Source organism: Varanus komodoensis, unplaced genomic scaffold (genome assembly GCF_004798865.1).
Source record: "Varanus komodoensis strain SLA01 unplaced genomic scaffold, ASM479886v1 scaffold51, whole genome shotgun sequence".
NCBI classification, from domain to species: Eukaryota; Metazoa; Chordata; class Lepidosauria; order Squamata; family Varanidae; genus Varanus; species Varanus komodoensis.
Window position 1 is genome coordinate 4,084,178 of NW_025336100.1, and position 25,597 is coordinate 4,109,774.

General features: G+C 42.7%; 1 protein-coding gene across 2 annotated transcripts in view; it reads left to right on the forward strand.

Moving 5' to 3' along the window:
- Positions 1 to 25,597, forward strand: part of RPIA (ribose 5-phosphate isomerase A) — a 42,279-nt gene that overhangs the window by 7,325 nt on the left and 9,357 nt on the right. Inside the window, exons 3-9 of one of the 2 annotated variants that reach the window (XR_006416407.1) lie at positions 21 to 76; positions 8,136 to 8,195; positions 12,700 to 12,764; positions 16,162 to 16,230; positions 19,064 to 19,205; positions 21,063 to 21,162; positions 23,038 to 23,996. Coding sequence is in view for 1 of the 2 variants with exons in the window: in XM_044447329.1 (XP_044303264.1) it covers positions 21 to 76; positions 8,136 to 8,195; positions 12,700 to 12,764; positions 16,162 to 16,230; positions 19,064 to 19,205; positions 21,063 to 21,162 (492 nt within the window). In the remaining variant the exon portion in view is untranslated. The remainder of the gene's footprint in view (positions 1 to 20; positions 77 to 8,135; positions 8,196 to 12,699; positions 12,765 to 16,161; positions 16,231 to 19,063; positions 19,206 to 21,062; positions 21,163 to 23,037; positions 23,997 to 25,597) is intronic. The other variant, XM_044447329.1, reaches the window with a different exon arrangement.

Here is a 25,597-nt window from a genome sequence, read left to right on the forward strand (position 1 = left end):
CCAGTAATCTCTCCTCACAGCTGAGAAAGTGAAGCAAGAGAATCTCAGCATAGTGTGTGTACCAACATCTTTTCAGGTAAAGTCTTCCTCTTCTATCTCTGTTTTTAATCAATTTCTTGACCATTAACTGGCAGTTACCAATTTGTTAGCAGTTGTATTAAGAGAGTTTATTTGCAGGAGATTATCCTGAGTGGATTCATCTCAGTACAGATCTTCCTGGGAAAATCTTTGCTTTGCTTTGTTAATGCCCCTTCACAGGAACCACAGGGATACTGTCTTCCCAGGAATTACTTGCAAATAAGTATGGGAGCAGGTTGGAAGTTTGTTTTTCTTCTCACTTATTGGCCCTGTACTGTTCCTGGTGGCTCCAACTGAAATTACAGAGCTCCATAAGTGAATGTGAAAGAGGAGTGTTCTGAGGTACAGTGGCTCTGCTAGTTGCAGTCCTAATGATCATTGAATTGTGTGTAAAACCCATGTCCAGTTCATTACATGATGCACCAATGTATTTTAGACAATGTTGGTTTGGATATGCAGAAGCTTGCCTATATAGCCATCTTGTGGGTTCCTTGTAGGATTGAAGGGTTGAGCAGAAATAAAAGGAAGTATAGTTAAGCTGTGGAATTCAGGACCACCAGATGTAGTGATGGCCACCAATTTGGATGGACACAGCTATTAATGACTGCTTGTCATTAAGACTGTGTGCTGCTTCCAGTATCAGAGACTTTCTATATCTCTGGACACCAGCTACTGGGAGAACATGAGTCGCTGCATGCAGATCTCCCATGGACAGTTGGTTGGCTACTGAACAGACACAGCTGTTGGTTAGATGAACTCTTTATCTGATCTTCTTATGTTGTTTCTTAAATAAAACTTCTTTATGTTTTATTTATTTCTTAAATAAAACTTCTTTATGCATAAGTACACTGGTGTTGTGGTCCTTTGAAAGTAAACACATGGTGATACAGAATACGGCATTTTGATAATATGTCAGTTTTAAAACTGGAAACTGTTTAACGTTATAAGGTAGATTTGACCCTTTCATATGTCAAATGAAGGTGCAAAACTTAAGGGTGTAGTCCTATGGCTGCCTGATGAAGTCTGGGAGGGCATGAGAATTATTCGGAGCCCTGGCTCCAAGATTCGCCAACCTCAGAGCTGGGGCTCTGAATATGGAGCCCCCACCTCACCCCCTGGCAGCTGTTGCGAAAGGAACCATGCTGGCTGAATCTTTAAGGATAGAAATTGACCTCAGAGAGGGCCAGTCTCAGGAGGGGACTGGGTTGACAGTTTACATGGTATCCAAGCAGCACCTCAGCCTCCTTCCCTTCCTGTTTGCAATACCTCATCAAAACAACAGAACACAGCCATCTAGATGAAATACATTGTATCAGGCAGTAAAAATTGCTGCTGCAGCTTGTCATCATTGTTATATTGCATTTATAGCCCATCTTTTATTCTCTTGTGTGAGACCCAAAGTGTCTTGCATGGTTCTTCCCCACTCCATTTTATCCTAAGAAGAAGAAGAGAAAGTTAGGCTGAAAGTGAGTGACTGGCACAAAATAACCCAGGGAGCACCATGGATGAATGGGGACTAAAACCCAGATTTTCTGAGTCCCAGTCCAGCACTCTACCACCACCACACTGGCTGTCTATATGAGCTACCTGACAAAAAAAGTCAGTTCTGAAATGTGGATGTGGTTATATTGCAAAGGAAGGAATGAAGTCTTCTGCATCAGCTGTGTGTATATGAGGTGTGTCCAGAAAGAAATGGGAATGAAGTCCCTATACTCAAGAAGGGCTCGGTGAAGGGAGAAGCTGGCCCAGGTCACTTGGGGTGGGGTGCCAGGTATATGTTAGAACACTGCTCAGTTGCATTCCAGCCCTGTCAGAGTCATTTTTTTTTTTGTGACACCCTATTCAAGTGGCTCGTACTAAGAAAAATACAAGCAAGTTTGGAATAGCAGTACACAATAAAATTGTGTGAAATTGGATAAAATTGAGCCCTTGCACCCCTTAAGATCTGCAGGAGAGGCTCTGCTCTGGGAACCCTTATTGAAAGAGGTAAGGATGGTCTGCACCTGGAGGAGGGCCTTTTCTGTGGTGGTGCCCAGACTATGGAATGCAATCCCCAGAAAGTTTCACCTGGTGCCGACTTTGTATTCTTTTCGGCTCCAGGTGAAAACCTTTTTATTTGCCCTCCATTTTAAATGTTAGGAATTTTACTCTGGTTTTATCTATTTCACGGTCGCATTTTGATTTTGATTCTGCTTCTGTTTTGCTTTAGTTTTTATTTGTGAAATGTTATTGTTGGTTTTATGCATATTTTAATTATTATTAATTGTTGGATTGTTTGTTTTGTTCTTTGTAAACTGCCCTGAGACTCTTTTGCATATAGGGCAGGGTATAACTATTTTAAATAAATACATGCGCATCAGAAATTTTGGAAATGGTGAAGAACGCTTCTGGAGAAGCTGCGCTATCATCTGCACGAGTGTACGGAGGGCACAAGTTGGGACTGGCTGATCCTTCATCACGATAATGCACCGAGTCACAGTGCTTTGGCTGCCAGAGAGTTTTTGGCTGAGAAACACATCATGGTGCTTCCCCATCCACCCTACACCTCCGACTTGGCTCCTTGCGACTTTTTCATCTTCCCAAAGATGAACAGTGGTTTGAAAGGAGACCATTTTGGTAGTGTGGATAACGTCCAAAGAGCCACTATGCAGGCTCTGAACACCATCCCACTTAGAGACTTCCAGGGATGCTGTGAGGAATGGAAAAATCACTGGGAGTGTTGTGTACACTCACAAGGGGCATACTTTGAAGGAGACAATGTTCAATTATAAAATGTTTTAATAAAAGAATTTTAAAAATACCATTCTTATTAATTTCTAGACACACCAGAAAGGTGCATCTAAGGATACCTGCAGTATAGGAATTATTCCAAGGCATTATTCAGTTTTTTGGGATTGTGAATGTTACTGTAAACAGCCAGTTAATGATATTACCAGTTAACTAGCGGCACTTTCTCAAAAGCTTTCTCTGTATAAATAAATAAAAAATAAAGCTTTCTTCCTCTTCTTGACCCATTCAATTGCATCAGTCACAAAATGTATTTTATCTTTCATATTCCTTCTAGGGGCAAATCCAGTTTGATCTTTGTGAATCTGTTTTCTATACATTTTCTTAATCTCTCTGCCATTATTGAAGTAAAGATAAAGCAGCAGCTCCTAATGAATTTACCTGTTCTTCCAGCCATATTATCTCCAATGGATTATGATCAGAATGTATATTGGGTTGAATCTTTACAGCCTCTAAATTCATAATTAAATTCTTAGATATCCAGCATATATCAATCCTTGAATATGTCTGATGTCTGTCAGAAAAAGGTGTAATCTCTAATTGATTGGAGCATAAATCAATGCCAATGTATTTATTTTCCCATTCAAAAATCTAATCTTCATAACAATCTTCCTTCCAGGTGTTTACATTCTTCTACCATGTTTTAGTCCTCAGTTATTAATATAAATTGTGACTCCTTTTTGGCGGCGAGGGGGAGGGTATCTGCTGGGGCTGCATAAAGTTTCTCAGCTACTTACAGTACAGAATATGATTTTTTTTCTTTATATGAGTTTATTGAATATGTATCTGCCCTCTGCTTTCTTAAAAAAATTAAAACTTTAATTCACTTAGAGAATGCAACCCATTAATGCTGGTAGTTAAATCATTGTTTTGCCTCTATTATTCAGTTTAAAGAGCTCAAACAATTTGAAATTGGTCAAACAATCTCCAATATATAAATCGGCATTTGCTTGCCAGTTAATTCTTCTCTCCTCTCCTCCTCCTCCACACATCCAGCTTCCACATTCCTCCATCACTCTAGGTAAACTCACAATTTAACAACTCCCCAAAGCAGAAAAGTTAAGGGAGGAGAAGTCAAAAGGGCTTTTAAAAAGAGAGAGAACAAGAGAGAAAGTGAAAGGATAGAAGCAAGAAGCAGAAATAGATAAAATCAATCAGACTCCTACAATGTTTTACTTAGTTGAGGTTAGTTTGTTAAAAGAGCCATTGTTAAAAGATGACTTCCATATCCGGATCCTGGCTTCTATTATTCCAAATCCAGCAGGTGGCATTGGTGGTATTCAGGTCAATTTATGCCTTCATAGATTATTTGTTAAAGAGAGACATTGTTCAAACATTGTTTTCATAGTGGAGGCTTTAGCTTCCATTTTTCTTCAAGTCCAACAGGTGGCACTGATAGTCTCCAACTCATTTTGGCACTGCCTCACATCTTTGTTCTCACCTCAGAGCCAGAAGCAAAAGAGATCAAAGAGATCAGGAAAATTACAGCCTCCCCAAATCCCACCTCTGAATCAAAGCTATCAGGGAGGTATAGTTGCCTCAAGGTATAGTTGCCTTTGCAGCAAGTCTGTCTGTCTCTCTCTCTCTCTCTCTCTCTCTCTCTCTCTCTCTCTCTCTCTCTCTCTCTCTCTCTCTCTCTCTCTTACACACACACACACACACACACACACACACACACGAGAATGCAAAAGCAGCAACCGAAAATCTCCCAAAGCAGCCAGCAACTCCCTCAGAAAATGGTGATGGGGAAAAAAAGAGACAGCTGTCTCTTCCATCATACCAAAGCCTCAGTCAAGGTCAGTTTGCAATGTTTATAATTAATTTCTTGAATGATATCAGACAGTTTTGCAAATTAAGGTCTTATTACAGTTCAAACAAAGCATTGAGAAAATACCCGTTTTAAAGTCCTTTCTGAATACATAAACAGAAATGCCTTAAAAAAAAAAAAAAAAAAGAATCTCAGCCTCAAGCCTGAGCTGTCCAGAGAGCACAATTATCCTTCCCCTCAATTAAAGAGCCACAAAATGAGCATGAATATACCCCCTGCTGTATTCACATGCTACGGTCCATTTATACACTATCCATTATTTCTTAGTTCTAAAATAGAAACATTGGACAGCTTTGCAAGTAAGACATCATTAATCTTCTGATTATCTGTTTCAGAGTACCTCCAAAATATGCAAACAAAAATGCCTTAGAAGTCTAAATTACAGCAAGTTAAAATATTATTCCCTTGGCAATAAAATAAAGTAAAAATAAGCAATATAAAATAGAATGGTAAGAGGGAGAAAAGGAAAAGAAAACAAAATATATGTGGGGAAGGCTGGCCCTGTAACTTATTCCATTTTACCTTATCCAGCCATCTCATTTTTATTAGATCTGTAGACCAAAACTCTTCAGGCCCACCTGCCAATTAGAGAGGTAAAGAACCTTTCAAGAGATTATTTATAACCATATGTAATGAGATAAGGAGCAGAGTGGTGAATGGTGCTGCTGTTCGAGTCCCCATCTCCCTTGAAGTCCCCTGCAAAATTGTTTATATAGCTTTCCACATATGCACATATTTAAGTGTTTCTATGGTTGAAAACTGCAGTAACATTTTCCTTCAACTAAGGGCAGTATTTCCTAATCAGCACATAGTTTTGCTGCCCATTCCATTTGAAAACCCAGCAGAGTGGCTCAGTGACTTAGAGTCTCAACAAGTGTGCATTCCAAAAAAACAACATTGTAGCACTTGCCAAAGCTAACATTGAGGGTGGGAAGTACTCCTAGTAACAGAATCTTTGTGGGTTTCTTGGAGTACTAACATGGCACTGAGCTGTCTTCACTTTTCCAAGTGTACATAATTCAGGACCTTGAGGGCCCCTCCTTAAAAAAGCCAAGTTCCAGCCCAAAAGGGTGTTTTGGAGCACATCATCTCTATTTCCCCACCCTCCAAACAGGATCCCTGGAGTTTCTAGGGATCACTCAGCAATTCCAAGGATCCTCTCCATTTTGCAATTGATCCCATTTTGCACCTTGAGGAGCAGCAAAATATAAAAGGAATCCTGAGGGGTGAAGGAGATAGCTTTGCTGGTTCCCCACATGATAAGCAGTAGGTGTATCCTTCAAAAACTGCATAGCAACTATGGACATCGTGCTGTGGAGAGGCGGGGGAAGAATCTCTCTGCAAAGCCTAATCTTGCTTTGCAAGGATCTCTCCAGCTGACCTATCAAATTTGACAGGTGCTTGCAAACTGGGGGGAGTGGGAAATATACATACCTGCAGCCTGTGCTAAGTATCACAGAAGGTGGCTGATTGTTGGTTTGAGTTAGCAGGCACCCTTCCTAGTCAATGGGTACTGCAGGATAGCTACTTTTTAACCACACTGGTTCCATTTGTGAAAGCAAGTCATGTTGGACATACATATGGGTGCAGGGGAGATTGCACACTTATTTTCACACATAATTACATAAAAATATTTTAAAGAGGGCAGCCCCTCCGAGCTACCACTGCAGCATTTGTGGAAGAGCAGCTTACAGTCCAAAATGAGAATTATGAAAATCACTTTGAGAGGTGGGTGTCACAATCTCCAAAAAATGATTTGAAAGCAGGGAAGCAAGCCATGGTCTGACTGAAATGGCTTGCAGTAGTTCAGGGGATGCAGAGATTCCTTTGCCAGCTTCCCTCAAGTACTGCTTCAGTATTTCTGCAGCAGCTGCCCATGGCAGTGACCCACTAGCTGCTTGGTTAGAAGAGCAAGCCGTTCTTGGGCTGCACCTTGACTTTTTCTGCCATCCTGGTTTGGACAACACAGCAAGCCCAGGGGTGGCTACAAACCCCCACAACGTGCCATGACTTGTTGGACTGGCTTTGTAGCCACAATGAAGCCACTCTGTGGGAAGTATGATGGGCTCAGACAATGCCATAAGTCCCTATGGCTCTGAAGACTCCATGGCTTAATGTAGTGTGCAAACCCAGTTGCGATAAGTCAAGCTGTGAACATAGCTTTGGTTGCAGATTCAGTTGCTTCATTTTTCCCCTTTTTGCCCAAAATGAAAACAAGCCAGAATATCTTAACTGTAGTTCCCAAGTCCAGGAAATATTATTAGTATTACTTAAAACTTTTATATGCCATCCTCAATGCATGGCACCTCAGGACAGCTTACAAACATTAAAATCAAAAATAAACTATACAAATATAAAACAATATACAGCCAATAAAAATAAATTAATTCAAGGGCGACTGTTTAAAACTATTAAAATACTACTTTTTTTAAAATGACACTTAAAAGGTTTTTAGTATGACATGGTTTGTTATATGACTATGACAAATGGTTTCTTTAAAGATCAGGATATAAAGCTAAGCGTTATCTTAATATCCTGGCTTGTTTGGAAGCTTAGTTTCTGTAGACTTCTTGACTTGTGTTTGGATTGTCCAAATGGAGGAACAATAGTGCTCATTCATAATCATTATTTATCATGCCCTAAGGTTTTTTTCCCCCCTGAACTTGGCCAGGGTAATTGCTTGGCAGAGTATCTAAAGAAATTCCATTGTTTCCTAATCTCCTAGACTCTGCTTGCATAGCAGGTTATATTTCACCCCTTCTAAGCAAGCATGCCTTTATGAATCCTGTGATGCTAATCTTAGGCAATTTTAATAACATTAAAATCCATTATTTCAAACTTTAAAATCTTTCACATTTTGTTGAAAGCCAGGTTGGGTTTCAGTGAGGATAAAATGGCTGCACTGATTTGAGAGTCTTCTTTCAGAAGAAGCTGTCTTCTGCTGAGTGAACCTGTTGACCCTCCTGTTGACACTCGCAGCGGCTTTTGGAGGTTCTAGGCTGACATTCTCTTAGCCCTACTTGGAGATACTGAAGGTTGCACCTTAGATCTTCAGTATGCAAAGCATGTGAGCTATAGCTCTGCTCCTTAGCTATAGCCTTACCTTGCTGGTTTGACATCATAGGTGCTGCTGCTTCTGAGACAACCCACAGAACATAATGGATGGTATACCCTCCTGACTTGATAAGAAATGTAAAAATTTGAGGATCCCAAAACTTGAGTGCTTTTTTCATTGTGAGGAAAGGGAGACTTGCTTATTTTGCTCTTTTTTTGGATCAGAAAACATTTGCTTCTTCCAAAAGATTAATATTTACTCCAGTATAGTGTAGTTTCTTAAACTTATATTATTGGGTCCTGCTACTGATAAATATATTGAAATTACTCTGTCTAGCATACCTTTTTAAACCTTAAGACACAATCTTGTTTTTCAATTTCTCTGTAGGCACGTCAATTGATCCTGCAGAATGGCTTAATCTTGGGTGACCTTGATAGACACCCTGAGGTAAGAGGGTTGGATATATATTCATACAGACTGAATTCTGAGTTGGGATGGGCTTCCCTCTGTTGTGTAGGTAGTAGTTAAACCTCAGTGCATACATGCCTTACCTAGCTTTATATAATAGATTAGTAGGTTGAGCGTCCTCCATGTGAATTCATTAGAGGGGCCTCTGTGTAATCAGGCATTTGCAAGCTGATACAGTGTTGTCTGCAATGCAGCACTAGTTCAATCTGAAACAAGTTGTGACTTGGGTGAGTCCCAATGCATAAGGGATGCTTAAGTAACCTGTATCCAAAGGTAAACTCATAGTAGTTGCTATGCGTCTTATTCTCCTAGTAGTTTGTGTGTGTGTGGGTAGGTGGGGGGTTATCACTCATAACTTCAGTACTCCAGATGTAATAACTCCAAACTCATTGTGTAAACTGTCTTCATGGAAAGGCAATGTGCTTGAGTTGGCATTGCCATCTGTGGTGGTGAGCTATCCCATGTTTTCTGTCTGGTCTTCTTCCCCTCCTTCGAAGCAGATGAGGACAAAGACTTTCTAACTTAGTCTTTCTTATGTTGCAGCAGACCCAAGTAAGCTGTCTTTGAGTATTGCAGAAATCAATATGAAAATAAGCAAGCAAAGTTATAATATTGGTCATTAAGAAAATGGAGCTTAATGATGAGAAACTGCTTCTTAATGTCTCTCCTTCCTTCCAAACTGAAATGGCTGGATCATTTCAAGGTGATTGTGGTGCTTATGGGCCAATCACCTAGAGCAGGGGTCGGCAACCTTTAACACTCAGAGCCATTTGGACCCATTTCCCACAGAAAAGAAAACATCAGGAGCTGCAAAACCCTTTTGACATCTAAAATGAAGATAACACTGCATATATCGTTTTTTACCTTTATGCTGTGTATAAAAAAACTATAGTGTGTTGCATTTATGAAATCAATGAACTGCTACAGAGAAAACAAATTTCTATTTCTGCATGCAACAAAAACATTTTGAACTCCGAAAAAAAGAGGCTGGGTTGAAGGTTACTTTCAAATAAAATACTCAATATCTATTTGAGACCTCGTATTTATAAATTAAAAAGCCAGACTTAAATTATCCACCTGCAGCAAACCAAAAATGCTGTCTGCTCCTGTGTGCCCTCATCCTTTTATCATGTATACTGGAGGGTGCAGTCAGCTGTCAATCTGAATAAAAAAAGGACTAATTGATACTTTCATACACAGTAAGTCGAGTTTCTGCAATACAACAAATATAAATAATAGTCTGGTGAAATATTGAACAAACATCCCTCTCCCAGTGTGATAATGTTGCTGGAATTTTTATAAGAATCTTCTTAAAACAAGGAAGTAGATCTATATCTTCATTATGATTTAGCTGCAGCTCTTGTTCAGTCACTAAAAACTGTTATTTTTAATCTTACATTATAAAATAGTAGGACTCCTTTCATATATTTTGAATAGGAGAACAGCTTCCTGCAGAGTTAAAGTCAGTGCTAAAGGGCTCCATGCATTAAACAGCAAAGCCCATAAGTTCATCAGCAGTAAAAGCAAATGAATCTACCCATGTACCATTAAACCTTCGGTTTTCTTCAGAAACTTTTCTTCAATTTATCCATGGATGGCCTACGGGGGCGGGGGGGGGGGGAGCTCAGTAAATCCGTGTGGATCGCAGATTGCCGGCTGCCTGCGCAAGTCGCAGATATAGGTGTGTTTAGTGACTTATTAGCAGATAAACAGTCAAGTGATGTGAATTGTGACAGGTCCCAAGCACAGCTTTTAACATTCAGAAGGAGAATACATTCAGACAAAGAGACTCTTTTCAACAGCGTTTAGTGTAACATGAGAGCCTGCAGGAAGCTTGTTCCACTCTTTCCCTGCACAATAGCAGAGGAATGTAGTGATTTACTTAATCAGCTAGTGCAGCATTCCTGAGTATTTTGAACAACGGGAGCCGCAGCACAGGGATTCAAGAGCCTCTGGAGCTGTGGGTTGCCGACCCCTGACCTAGAGCATCTGACATTTCTTATTTGGTGTGCCCTCTTAATCTTACGCCATATTAATGATGTTGGGTTCACCCCTCCCATATGTGCTTGCTCGCTAAATGTTCCCACAGAGGTTGAAACTATTTGATTCACTAGCCTATGTGTATTGATACCCAGCAGATGGCCGTTTGAATTCAGTTGAATTCGGGTTATTAGTTGTTTTCCCAAAGCAGGAAGATTTTGGAAAGCAGTGGCAGTAGAAGTATTTCTGAAAGGAGACTTGTAGGTACAAATCTGTCAAGCTTTAAAGCATCTGATTGGTGAAGTGTCCATGCAGTCTATGACCTGCCTTTAAGTAGCGCTGCACAAATAGAACATGTAACCTTTGTTCCCCTGATGTCTTGCTAAAATGCCAGCTGTTGGTATGCCCTGCTCTCTCTCTCTTCTTTTCCTCTGTGACTCTCAGCATAGCAGTTCACAAATGGTATGGTGTGCTGTAAGAGCACAGTTAGTTTTCCACAGGACATTAATGAGACTCCTGTTAGCCCCGGGTCCCCTTCTGCAGCACAGACTGCCTTTTGTGTGTCTGCTTGACTTACTGAACAAGCTTGCCTGGTTCCAGTTAGCAAGCAGAAAGACAGCACACAAACACCTCTGAACATGGAGCAGTTCTTGCTCTTGTACACTTTGTACAAGTTCTTTTCTTGGTGTAAATAGAATGTACCTCTGAAAACTCCTCCAGAATTGGGGGCTTGTGAAATGTTGCCGTTAAGAATTCTAGGGATTCTTCAGTTGTGATACTGTATTTTTGCTGTGATACAGTTCTTGGCATGCTGTTTTATTTCATATCTTGTTTTCTAAAGTCTGTACCCTGATAATTGTAAGCTACTTTGGGCAGAGTTCTTTGTGGAAAAGCAGCACAAAAAGTTAAACTGAACTGAAAAGGCCTGTTCCCTGGTCATTACACACCTGGAGTCAGTGGGTGAGAGAACCCTGAGGAAGACATTGCCAAATTAACCTTAAACAAGGCAGGTTTGTACAGCAACAGGTGGTACCTAAGATAACTTCAGGTCCCAAGTACTATAGACCTTAGAAGCTTCGCATCAGGACCTTGAATTGTGCTGATGTGACTGGAAAAATTATGAAACATTTCCAGCAGTGGTAAAATGTGAACCATGTGGTTCAGCATTCCCCAATCCATTGGAAATCTAACTCCTGTTTTTCCCACAAGCATGGAAACACATTTGGAGGACACGAGGCTGGGAAAGGCAAATCTAAAGTACTAGACATAGTCTTTCTTCATTTTCTCATAATAGTGGTTTGGCACAGTTCTTTTAACTAATTTTCTGAGTGCAGTCCATCATAATATTGCAGCTGTTTTCACTGAATTTTGGGGGGGGGGGTTACTACTAAATTGTATTAATAGGTTTATGACTGCATAATAATACAGTAGTAAAGTTGGAAGGGGCCAGAGGGTCCTGCTTAGTGGCTGTCCAGTTGCAGCTTGAATGCCCCTAGTAATTGGTTCCATTTTCATACTGCTCTAACCTCAGGAGATTTTTCCTGATATCTAGAGGGAATTTGGCTTCTGTTGCTTGAACCCATTACTCTGTGTCCTACACTCTGGGGTGATTGAGAAGAGATCCTGACTTTTCTCTTTGTGACAACCGTTCAAATACTTGTAAAGTGCTATCATATTTTCATTCAGTCTTCTCTTCTCAAGGCTAAACATGCCCAGCTCTTTTATAGGGCTTTGTTTCCAGTCCCCAGATCATCCTTCTAGTCCTCCTATGAACCCTTTCCAGCTCATCTGCATCTTTCTTCTACTGTGGTGCCCAGAACTGGACACAGTACACCAGATCAGGCCTAACCAGGCTGCTGAGAAAAGGAAAACTAAGTACTTCAGCACATTTGGAAGTGATACTTATATTAATGCAGTCTAAAAAAGCATTTGCTCTTTTTGGATCCATATCACATTGTTGACTCATAGTCAGCTGGTGATCTACAACAATTCCAAGAACTTTTTCACTTGTAGTATTGTTGAGTCAAGTATTTCCCATTTTATAACAGTGCATTTAGATTATTTGTCCTAGGTGTAGGAGAACTTGGCATTTGTCCTGTAGTTTTTAGCCCAGCATTCCAACCTATCAAGGTCATCTTGAATCTTATTTCTTTTCTTCCAGGGTATTAGCTATCCCACCCAGTTATGTTATCTGCACATCTGGTAATTGTTCCCTGCAGTTCCGCATCCAAGTCAAAAATGAAAATGTAGAAGAGCACTAGGCCCAGGACTGAATCCTGCGGTACCACCCTTGTCACATCTCTCACTTCTCCTCAGTTGGAGCAGGTGCTATTGATGAGGAATGTTTGAATCCTATTCTGTAGCCAATTGTGGATCCACCTGTTGATTGTTCCATTTAGCCCACTTTTAAGTACTTTGCTAAAATAACTATCATCCTAAAATAGTTTTGTGCTTAAATAATAAGATATATAAATGCTATAACACTGATTTTCTTCTTGTGTAGCTACATATTGCCATTGATGGAGCAGATGAAGTTGACCTGGACCTCAATCTTATCAAAGGAGGAGGGTAGGAAATAATGTATTTTTAGATTAAATACTGAGGACAAAGTGGAAAATCTGGATAAAATAACAGCAGTACTGCCAGAAATGTGAAGGCTGCAATCTGTAATCTGTAAGCTTATCAATTAAAGCTTGGATCCAGATTTAGTCATGTGCAACTGATCTGGCTCAAGTGGACTTCCCCATTCTCTCATCCCTATAGCAGCCCTTCCTGCTCCTTGTGTGTTGGGGACCCTGCTGGATGGGGTGAGAAACTGTGAGCTGTGGTGTGAGTGAGAAACCCCCAGATTGGTGTTTGACACCTTCCACAAATCAAGTCCTTCTGTCCAAGGAAGACAGATCCTTTTTCCAGCCTAAAGTGGTGGAAACAAATTAATTGATGCTGCAAGTTAAAGACAAGCATTTGTTTTGATTTTTGAAATTGCTTTGGTTCTGTTGCGTTCCTGTAATTGTGGATGAAAGATAGAAGACGAAAGATAGACTTTTCCTTATGTGTACAAGTTGTGCTTAATTAAATTGTGAGGTGTTTTTCTTTTCAAAGATACCACTGTTGAAATTTGGGGGAATATGTAGATGAATCACATCTACATTGGCCTGTTGAACCCAATTTATTCTAAGGTGTGGCAACTCACCAGATTTTCAGGCAGAGGTCTGACACAAAGTTAGGTGTGCAGGGTCTTGTGGGGTAGGGAGATAGAGCTGCTTTCCCACAGACTTGTAAAGCTTCTAAGCTAATTGGAAAAGGCCAGTTGACTTTTACAAAAAAGAGACCCTTAAAATGCCCCCAAAGCTTTTGATTGTGATATTTTAAAAAATGATGTATTTTTAGAATTCTGAAATCTGTTTTTTCATCCACTGGTAAGTGGAATCCAGTATAGAATATTACTACTTTTTGCTTTAAAATGTAAGAGATAGTTTTCTACAGGCAACTTCAAATGCCTTTATTCAGGAACGGAATTCTTGAAATTTGCACATATATATATAAAGTATAATACTACAGTTCCTAGTGCAGCCCTCCTTAGCCTGATACCTGCCAGACATTTTGAACTTTCGCTCCCAGCAGCCCCAAGCACCATGGCTAGGGAACAGGGATTCGGAGAGCAATCCAGAAAGAACATCAGGAGAGCACTAAGTTTGGGAAGCTGTCCTGGAGGTACTGCCTGTGCCAGCCCCGTGCACGGCCTGCTCACTCATCTACTCTTGACTTCAGTGGAAGGTTTGTTCCCTGTCAATGCAGAAATGCAACCAAAGTTCCTTGGAGCATAAACGGACCTCAACCTTTTCAGCACCAGGGACCAGTTTCGTTGGAAGACAATTTTTCCATGGACTGGGGTAGGGGGATGGTTTCATGATGATTTAAGTGCATTACATGTATTGTTCACTTTATTTCATTATATATTACATTGTAATATATAATGAAATAATTATGCAACTCACTGCCTCAGCTCCACCTCAGATCATCAGGCATTAGATTCTCATAAGGATCCTTTGCACATGCAGTTTACAGTAGGGTTCTCACTCTTATAGGAAAAACTGGATAGGACTGCCCTGCCTGCTCACCTTAATCTGCCTGCTCCCATTTGTCTAAGGCTCAGTCATTCCACGTTTTTTATTGGAGTGCCTGCCCTGTGCCCGAGCCGCAGTTCACATGTGCTGTTGGTTGAGGGGCAGCTCGTATTGACATCTCACTTGGAGAAACAAGGTGTCTGTCAGAGGAACTTGAGCTAGTTCGAAAAAGACTGATTTGTTTGGTCAGAGCACTCTTGATGCCCCACCTTTTTCTCTTGTGCTTTGGTGCTACGGCAACCCACAAGTGAAAGGAGGAGGGGAATTGTGGAAATGACGCCCACAGATGAAGCTTCGCTTGCTCACCTGCCAGTCACCTCCTGGTGTGCAGCCCAGTTCTAACAGGCAATGGACTGGTGCTGGTCCACAGCTTGGGGGCTGGGGACCTCGATGTAGAAACATAGAAACAGAGCGAGTCAGAAGGGGTCTCCCGGGCCATCTAATCTGATCCCCGGCTCCAGCCGGCTCTGCTCATGGCATGCCCACCATGTGCATGTCCAGCCTATCCTTGAACACCCTCACCAATGGGCCCTCAACGACCTCCCGTGGAAGCCCATTCCACACCCTCGGGGTCCTGACTGTCAGGAAGTGCTTCCTGGCATCCAAAGGAACCTTGGCTCCCTGAGCTTTGCTCGTTGGAGCGCGTCCTGCCTTCCTCTGCAGGGGAGAACAGGTCTCTACCCACCTCCATGTGACATCCCCTCACATACCTGTATGTCACCAACATGTCCCCTCTGAGTCTCCTCCAGGCTGAAGAGACCCAGTTCCCTCAGTCTCGCCTCATACGGCATCCCCTGCAAACCAACCACCAACCTTGTGGCCCTACGCTGCACTGACTCCAACCTGGCTATATCCTTTCTGTAATGAGGGGCCCAAAACTGAGCACAATACTCCATTTGCGGGCGCACCAGAGTCGTATAGAGTGGTAGTAATACCTCTCTCAATCTAGAAGCCACACTTCTGGCTATGCAACCAAGGGTGGTGTTCGCCCTCTTGACCACCACATCACACTGCTGACTCATGTTTAGCCTGCAGTCAACCAGTACCCTGAGGTCCCTTTCACAAGTGCTGCTCTCCAGACACTTGTCCCCTAACCTGTACTTATGACACCTATTCCTATGCCCCAAGTGCAAGACCTTGCACTTACCCACATTGAACGCCATCCTGTTGTCTCCTGCCCAATTCCATAGTCTGTCCAGATCCTTTTGGATCTGGAGTACCTGCTCCCCAGTTGTGGCCACTGCTCCAGTTTTAGTGTCGTCTGCGAATGTGATCAGCAGACTGTTCACCCCTTCTTCCATGTCATTTATGAAAAGATTAAACAGGATCGGCCCCAGGACAGAGCTCTGGGGGACCCCGTTTGTCACTGCCCGCCATCCTGATGATTCCTAACTAATGGTTGCCCTCTGCTTTCAGTCAGTCAGCCATGCCCTAATCCACTGGACAGTGCTTTGCTGTATCCCAAAACTCCTCAGTTTCTCCACCAGGATATCATGGGGCACTTTGTGAAAGGCCTTGCTGAAATCCAGGTAAACTACATCCACTGAATCCCTTCCATCTATCTATCTCGAAACCTTGTCGTAGAATTCCACAAGGTTTGTCTGGCAGGACCTGTTTTTGCGGATATAAACCATTAAAGCTATCCTTGCTTCTGACAAGCATTCTTTCCTCTTTGTGTCTACTTGACTACAATTGGAATAATCCTGGTGGCTTAAATAGGCATTTGTTTTAGGTGTAAGAAAATGGAAACTTGCACGGATGGGAGGCATGGATGGGTATCCTGCCTTCTGATCAGCCTGTGCACTTGGGCTTATGGTTTGCTTTCTTTCTTCCTTCAGGGGCTGCCTGACTCAGGAGAAGATAGTCGCTGGCTTTGCCAAAAGTTTTATAGTCATTGCTGATTACAGGTATAATTTGCTGGCATTTGTCCCTTCTTTCTTCCAGAAGGTTCTTCCATTTGTCCTTTCTTGCAAAAGGAAGAGTTATTTGGCCATCATTGCTGGTTGGTTATTGCTTGTATCAGATGCTCCTGTAGGTAACTGTAAACCCATGTAGATTGTCTAGTTTTCTTCATTATGTATATAAATTTGTTTGTTGCCAAGACCTCTTTTCATCCCAGCAGTGGAATCATTCTTTGCACTCACCACAAGGTAGTTCAGATTAGTTTTGCTTTGGCCCCTCAGATGGAAAGCACCCCACCAGCTCCAGTAAGGACTGCTCTGAGGGAGCTAGACTTAATGGATAGGATAGGACAGCAGAAACATAATCTGTAAGGAGAGAAAGGGAGAGCTTGCTTTCCTGGTTTGTTGATGGATGGCCCTTCTACCCATAACTTTCTGGATGGATTTGGGAGATGGTAGTTAGGAAGCTGAATCAGCTGAATCAGGACCAGAGACCCAGAAGAAATCTGGGAGAGGGAAGAAACATCAGAGATGCAAGGTCCTGCCCCCAACCCTGCCCATCTAATTCAGAATGATAAGCTAGCCCACGAAGTGAAATTCCTTGGCACCTGACAGCACTTCCCTGCCATTTTCTTGCTAAAGAATGCTCTTGGGTATGATGGCCACTTGCCCCCTCTTTAAAATGGGGGAGGCCTTGGTGTGCAGTGCCCTACACATGAATCCTCTATGTCACATGCTGCTGAGTCTGTGACTACACTGCCACCGTATGAGGCAGATCCACAGTCTCTTCTACTGTGCAGTCCCTTTCCATTTGAGCTAGCAGGTTTGAACATCAGGACTGAAAACACTTCCTCAGTTTTAAATGCTGAGCTTAAGCTAGGAATGGAAGTGAGGGCCTCTTTTCTTATGCCCACCACCAGAAAAGGTGTCTCATGCTCAAAATGGCATAAAACTTCCCTTTTGGGGGCAGCATGCTGCAGTCCTTACTCGCACTGATGAGCAGGTGAAGAGACACTGAACAAGTTTTCCCCTGCACAGGGACTTGTGTGGCTGCTTTTCTCATACCAGCTTTCTTCAGCCTGATGCCCATGCTGGCTGGGACTTATTATTATTATTATTATTATTATTATTATTATTATTATTATTATAACATTTCTATGCCGCCCCTTGCCGAAACCTCGGGGCGGCTTACAACACGATAAAATACAATGAAATGCAATAGCACATAATAAATTACCATTAAATACAAAGTACAAAAAATACATTGGTTTACAAATATAAGATTAAAATTATCAGTATAATTTAAGTAAATAAAAATATAGGAGGAGAAAGAGAAGGAAGAAGAAGTTGCCCTGGCCAGATCATATGTTCTAACAATTCAAATGATGTTTAAATAAAAAGGTCTTTACCTGGCGCCGAAAAACCAGTAATGACGGTGCCAGGCGGACCTCTTTGGGGAGTGAATTCCATAGGTTGGGTGCCACCGCAGAGAAAGCCCTCCTCCGAGTACTTACTCTCCTAATTTCTTTCGTGGAGGGTTCCTGGAGAAAGGACTCTCCCGCAGATCTCAAAGGGCGGTCGGGCATATACGGATGTAAGCGCTCGTTCAGGTAGCCAGGACCCAAGCCGTTTAGGGCTTTATAGGTCATAATCAACACCTTGAATTGGGCCCGGGCTTCAATGGGAAGCCAGTGAAGCTGATGGAGGACTGGAGTCATGTGAGCATAACGCCCCGTCCCCGTCAGCAACCTGGCAGCTCTATTTTGCACCAATTGAAGTGTTCGGACCGTCTTCAGGGGAAGCCCCACGTAAAGCGCGTTACAGAAGTCTAGGCGGGAAGTCACCAGCGCGTGTGTCACCGTCGCCAGGCAGTCGTACTCCAGGTAGGGGCGCAGCTGATGAATCAGCTGAAGCTGAAGGAAGGCGCTCCTTGCCACCGCTGTCACCTGAGCTTCCAAAGAAAGCTCCGGGTCGAGGAGTACTCCTAAGCTGCGGACCTTGTCCCTAAGAGGGAGTGTTGCACCATTCAGGACCAGGTCAAACCCACCCTCTCCAAAACCCGATCCGCCAACCAACAGGACCTCCGTCTTGTCTGGGTTGAGTTTCAGTTTATTGGCCCTCATCCAGCCCATTACCTCGGCCAAGCACCAGTTCAGCACAGCCACTGCCTCACCTGGATTAGTGGAAAACGAGAGGTAGAGCTGGGTATCATCAGCGTATTGATGATTCCGCAGCCCACACCTCCTGATGACCTCTCCCAGCGGTTTCATATAGATGTTAAATAGCAGAGGGGATAGAATGGAGCCCTGTGGTACCCCATGGCATAGCTGCCATGACGTAGAGACATGGTCCCCCAGCACTACCTTCTGGAATCGACCGTCGAGATAGGAGCGGAACCACTGCAAAGCAGTGCCTCCAACCCCCAATCCCGCAAGTCTATCCAGAAGGATACCATGGTCGATGGTATCGAAAGCCGCCGAGAGGTCCAGAAGAACCAACAGGGATGCACTCCCCCTGTCCTTCTCCCTGCACAGGTCGTCGTACAGGGCGACCAAGGCAGATGGGAGTTGCCTTCCACAGTATATGGAATGCACTAGGTGAGAGAAGGCTACTCTGTGCCCTGCACTGAGAGGCTCATGCTCTCCTAGGAACTCAGAAAGTCGGGCAGGTTAGCAGCCATGCATCCCGCCATAATTCAGTGGGAGGACTGAATTGTCAGACACATGAAATGCTGCATCTGCCCTTTGGCTTCTCTCAGCTGTGTTTTGGTTGCCAGTACTAAGGTAAGGTTACCTTTTCCATAATTTTGATGTACATATTTTAAACTACATTCCTGTAGGAAAAAGTCTAAAAACCTTGGAGAGCAGTGGAAGAAAGGGATTCCCATTGAAGTCATCCCAATGGCTTATGTGCCGATCAGCAGAGCTTTGGCCAGGCAGTTTGGGGGTGTTGCAGAGCTGAGGATGGCTATCAGTAAAGCTGTAAGTATGATGAGGGAGCAAAGTTGCATTGCTGAAAAGTGCTTCAGTGCCCTGTACAGAGGACCATTAAGTGGCTGGAAGATTAAGTGGTGTTGAAACAGTCACTACTGTGGGGGGGTTTCCTATTAAGATAATATTAAAGCAGCTTTTCTGAGATTCCCTGGTTGGTTTCATTTCAGGAAGAGCCAGAGAAAGCAACATTGTGCTTGCTGCCTACTGTCCTTGGCCATTGGCACAAGTACTTTAGCACAACAAGGCAGCTGCTTTCCAGGAACTGTTATAAAACTGTTGGCCACTCCTGTAACTTTGCACATGCCAACAATGACTCTTAAAACTGTGTCATGTCTCCCAGTCCATTTCCAAGCACAATTCAAAGTAAGTTTAGGGCACAATTTCTCTTCTTGGCAGCCCCAGCCTTCAATGTGTTGGTGGCAGAATGTTGTTACCTTGGTTAGGAGTCAAAAGTTTGCAGAACTGGCTGCTGACAGTGTTGTCCTGGTTATCATGCCACCATTCGCCCTCAAAAGGAAATGCCCAAGAGCATTTGCTGCTGTGGAACAAGTGTCAGGAAGCAGAGGTTGAATGTGTGGCAGCAGTCGTGGGGGCACTTCTCTCCCCTTTTTCCTAATTCAGCCCGAAAGTCTACCTTAGTTAATTTCTGGCTTAGCCATAAACCTCCAGAGAGGTAGCTAGTTTGTAGGAGCATAAACTTTCATGGAAGGTATCTTGTCTGTGACAATTCTATGTCAAACTTGAAACATTTCTCTGTAATACTTCTGTGTAATCACCTGCTGTAAATGGTGATAACACAGCAGTCTTTGCATTGCTCAGTAACACCGCAGGTGGGACAGGAAACCACGAGCTTGAATGAAGCCTGTGTGGTTAGAATCTTTAACAGTACCTGGTCTTCTAGGGCTAGAACCTTTTTATTTGCCATACCTGTTTTCCCCAACCCAAATCTTGGTTCCAGGTTTTTATTTTTTTTTTTAATTAAAAAATTACCTTTATTTACCTGGGTGTTTAAAGATTCTTGTCTTCATGTTGAGACAGTCTTGTTACCCTACTGTTTATTGTATTGTTTTGATCATTTTTTACTTTTTTGTTTTGAAGTTTCCTGTTTTGGGTGATCACTGGAAAGTAAGAGCAAGGATATTACATACCCTAGATAAATAAGGGCCAGTTGACACTTCCCTTCAATTGTACCGGAGCCCCTACTGCAACGCTGGGATCCCCTAATGGTCTGAGTTGCATGTGGTGATTTCTCTCTCACTTAAACATTCCTAGTAGGGAGGATGCCTTTTAATATGAAGGGTCTGCTATTTGAAAGTGTGAAGACTTGTTGTGTTCAATACCTGCATACTTTAACATGTCTAAAATTTAATGTTACAAGCCCTTTTTTAATGAATACCTTCAAGGTCTTGTGGAAAAATCAGAGTCATTACGATTATTAGAACTTCAGTTTTTTTGTTAAAGATATAAAATACCTATAATAGCAAGATAATATTTGAATATTTTATAATGTGGAATGAAGAACTGGATCATTCAGTATGCATTGTGTTAAGGCATTGTGTGAAGTGCCTGATCCTGCCTAGTCTTGGAAGCTAAGCAGGGTTAGCCCTGATTAGAATGTGGATGGGAGACTTGAGTCTTGCTTTGAGTAGAGGGTTGGGCCCAGTGGCCTTCTAGGTCCCTTCCAGCTGTATAATTCTATGATTCACTTGATGGAACTTTAGTTGTTCACTTCAGATTATGTGTATTCTATAAACAAAATTTACTCCAGATCTTCCCATGCCTATATGCTAATTTGCCACCTGGTTTACTAAATATCTTCCATTAAATGGTCCTGTTCCTTGTTAGGGGCCTGTGGTGACAGACAATGGGAACTTTATTTTAGACTGGAAATTTGATAAAGTTCATCACTGGAATGAAGTCAATATGGCAATCAAGATGATACCAGGTAATTTTCATATACTGTTTTACTAGATGATCTTGCAAAGTGTTTGTATGGTGATCCCAGTTGTCAGTTACTGTCTGACAAAAAGAGGTGTTTTTGCCATTTCTGGCAGACATATTAATAGTTTTCAAATTGTGTAAGTTGGAATTCCAAAATGATTAAGAATCCAATAATTTTGTTCACAAATAAGCATAAAAGTATATGTGAAATCTGAATATCCCAGGAGCAAAATTAAATCTGAGCTAAATATGTTGTATTTTGACTTGGCTGTATAGAATTGTTGCAAAGTAAACATTTGTGAATTCCTCAGTTATTCCTTTACTGGGGTGGTAGGTGGAGAGTATTAGTCTGTACTTGCAAATGTATCAAGGTAGAGGCGATATTGTTTCATTATATTCTTCAAAGCAAGATGTATTGGTGCAATACACATGTTTAAAATGCTTCCTTTTCCTTAGTGCTGTTTACATTTGAAATCTTAAACAGATTTGTTCATGTACATTGGTTCCATACAATATGAACTGCATGCCATTCTTAAAATACTCCTTTATTTTATTTATTTTCCTGAATGAGTAACCTGGGAACTAATGGGATATTGATAAAAGAAATTCTTAACTACTAGAAACCTAAACAGCAGCCTGGAACATACTCTAGCTTCCCTAGGCAATATCCTATACTTCACCACTAGAGTTGGGATGAATCCTAGTGGAATCTGTCCCTCAGCATTCACAGACTTCTTCTTGCACTCAGCCTGGTGTTGCAAAGCAAGCCAAGTTGAGAGGAAGTCTGCAAACACTGGTGAAACAAAGGTTGAGTAGTCTTTGCCATCTGTGTGAAGGGCAGCAAAGGAGAGGGATGCTGCGTGCAGTTGTGCAGGGTTTCACTCCTGGGGAACTCTGCACAACTAACTTTCTTCCGCAACAGATGATTCTGAATGCTGCTGCACCTGCTGGACCCCCTTCTGGAGTCTGGGTCATGCCACAGCTGGTCATTCGATCTCCATCCTTTCTACTGTCTATATCTGTTACCGAACTCAGCCAGTCAACAGCTAAGGCAAACCCGGGTGGACCCAAGACCCAAGTCAAAAGGAGCCTGAGACAAGACTTAGAGCCAAAACCAGCTTTATTCTAGTGTGCTATAGAATAAAGGGAGACAAAAGGGGACATTCAGCCCAAACCAGTGTCTTGAAAGTTGCACCCTGGTACATGAGTTTTATACCCTAGGTAAGCAATTAGGTCACCTAATACACAACTAATGTATTGATACATCAATGTATGCACCCCCATGCTGGAAAAAGAGTTCTTTCTTCTGTCAAGGACCAGACATTTTCCATGTCTATTTCTTATCTGCTCGAGAGTCACACAGGCTTGCCATATTCTTACTCCCTGCACATTTACAACTTTCATGGCAGCTAGAACCAGTTTCCACTGTCCCTTTGATTACTGTATTCAAGGTCAGGCTAGTGTGTTAGCTGTGGGTTACACAAAGTTCATTTGGTTCTTATCCGCCCTCCCTTCTGGGACAGTATAATTGTGATGTATTTGCTATGTGGCCTTCCTCTGGCCAATTACTTTTCGGGTGTTTTGGGGTGCTGCAATTGGCAACATATCTGTTGGAGTCAGCCACCACAGGGATATTACAATCCATGGGGGTATTTTGGTAACCACGACCTCTTCTACGGGCATCAGTTCTGAGTGGAGTACCATCCTGAACCATCCAGGAGATGGGAGCAGTTCTTGGACCACCTGGCATTCTGTAGACCACCACTGAGATCACAATGGGCAGCTTTTCTGCTCACATACCTTCACACATGCCCAGAACTTTCTGCCTCCTCCACTATGGCATGACATTGATTGCATTCTCCTGCCTCTCTCCTTCCAGACCATGCCCTTTGTCTTTGCCTACACATCTGACACTGACACCTACTCATCAGTTATGTGTCTGCTTCCTCTCCAGATGTAGTTTTGGGAGCCCAGGACTCAGTTTTCCATTGGTGGACATGAACCACCTTTCTGAGCAAGTCCAGAGGATGATCCAGTCACTAGGACTGGTGACACAGCTACAAATGAAAGAAGTGTTGAACCCAGGGTCCATTGCCATCTACATGGAGGAATTGATGGTTGTGACTATACCATTTCTGCCCATGCTGCTACAGACTGAGCAGAAGTTGTGGAAGGCCTCGTTGTCAATGGACAAAGAGTCTGGAAAGCATATATAGTGTGCAGGAGAAGGACATGGCCTTTCTTTTCCAACATCCAAAATTGAGCTCTGGCACAGGGAAGGTCACATCACAAGCACACAGTGCTGGTTAACAAGGATGCTGTCTGCTTGATATGGGGAGCCACATTTACTCATCCTTTGTGCTGGGACTTCAGGTGGCCAAATAACAGGTCATCATGGTGAGATACCAACTTTTCCTTTGATAAAAAAAACACATTCCTTTGCAACCACCTACCAGAGAACCAGAGGAAGCTCACCAGTCTTTCCCCCTAAGTGACGTGTTCCTCCTGACTGCAGATCAACACCATGAGACACCATGAGACCTTCATTGCAGCATGAAGGTCATGCACTATGGAGGCATGCCTACCTCAGCTCGTCTGGCCTGTTGCAAGAGCATGTATTGAACTGCTACAATTTGATGCCATTTGTCTTCAATGTGAAGATAGAAAAACACATGGACACCATCCATAAGGCACAGACAGTGGCAAGGAGATTGGGGATCTACTAATTTTCCCCATTCAGGCCATGTAAGTGACTTGGGATTGGTCCATTTTCACTCCTGGCTGATGGATTGTCTTGGCAAAACTTTTCATTGCAATTGAGGTGGAAAGACAGTCCTGGTAAGTATTGTCAGGGCTTCAAGTACTCCAACGGAGATTGGTGGCAGCAGTGGCTAGTTTCCTGGACTGGGTCCATTTCTTTCACAGTTTTATGTGATCAGCATTAGTCTTCCTTCCCACATGGGAAGCAATAACTTGGATGCCTGGATTTTATCTGTTGTGGAGAAAGGTTACAGGATCAAATTTTATGCCATATGGCCTTTCAGTACCATAAGGAGCACAGCTCCATCTCCATCCTTCTTGAGGAGGAGGTAGAATTGTTAATTTTGAAAAGTGTGATAGAGCAGGTTGATTCCTTCCAAGTCCATCATGGATTCTATTCCAGATATTTGATGGAACTGAAGTAGGCCGAAGAACTCTGACTTGATCGTGTACCTGAGAGACCTCAGCCCCTTCATCATACCAAAGATGTTTTGAATGGTCATCTTGCAAAGCATCTTGCCCTTGCTTCAAGGAGGAGATTGGGTCATCTTGGTAGACCTGAAGGATATGTACTTAGACAACTCCTTAGAACGTTCACACGGGCACTTCCAGTTTGAAAGAGAGACCAAAACCGTTTTGTGTTTTATCCTTCAGAATGCCTACAGCCCTGCAAGTATTTACCAAATGGTAAATGGTGGTATATGACCATTTGTCTCCAAGGAGTCCAGGCCTACTCATACACCTGGCTAATTGTGGCAGCTTCCAAAAGGCACCTGCTAGGCTCCATCCACACTACCTGCACTTTGTTAAACAGTCTGTTTAAACTTGGGAAAATCAGATTTCCCCTTCCCAGTCAATATTCTACATTGGGGCACAACTAGATTGCATCTCAAGAGCAGCATATCTCCCAGAGATAGGAGTGGCAGCAGTTGTCAAGATGATCAGGTTTCACAGGCAATACACTGTCATGGCCCTCCCAATCCAGTGGCTTCTCAGCTTCATGGCAGCAACAGTTGTGGTATGGCTTTCGGTATGTCCTCTGAAGCTTTGATTAATCCATAGTTATCACCCCATGGAAGACTTAAGTGGCTGCACCTTTGGATGCCAAAATCTGTTGGATTCAGTACTGATTGGTGGACACTTACCTTCAACTTGTTGAAAAGGATGCCATTCACTCCACCTGAACCAACTTCACAATGGATGCCTCCCTGTCTGGTTGGGGAGCCCAGTGCGCTTCTCCAAAGACTCAAAAGATGTGGAATGAATACAAAGTCCACAAGCATATCAACCACCTGGAAATGTCTGTAGCGAAGAAGGCCTTTGTCTTGTTTCTGCTCAGTCATCACATCAAGATCACTGCAACAGTGATCTACATAAACAGGGAGGCATTCATCTATTGGTGAATGATTGGCTATGAAGGTGGTGCGTATGTGAGCTATTCATATTCTGGGACCACAGATGGACTGCTAGCAAGGGATGGGTTGCTTCTCACAAAAGCTGGAAAAAATGTTTGCCCACAGCATGAAGCATTTCGTCAGGAGGGATTTACACTGAATTCGACCGGGGAGGGAGACATCGATGAGGCAACACCAGATGAAGACTTATGTGTCATAACAGAGGGAAGAGCTCTTGTAGCATCCCAAAATAGCCTTCTCAGTAATGTAGGAAAGAATGCAGAC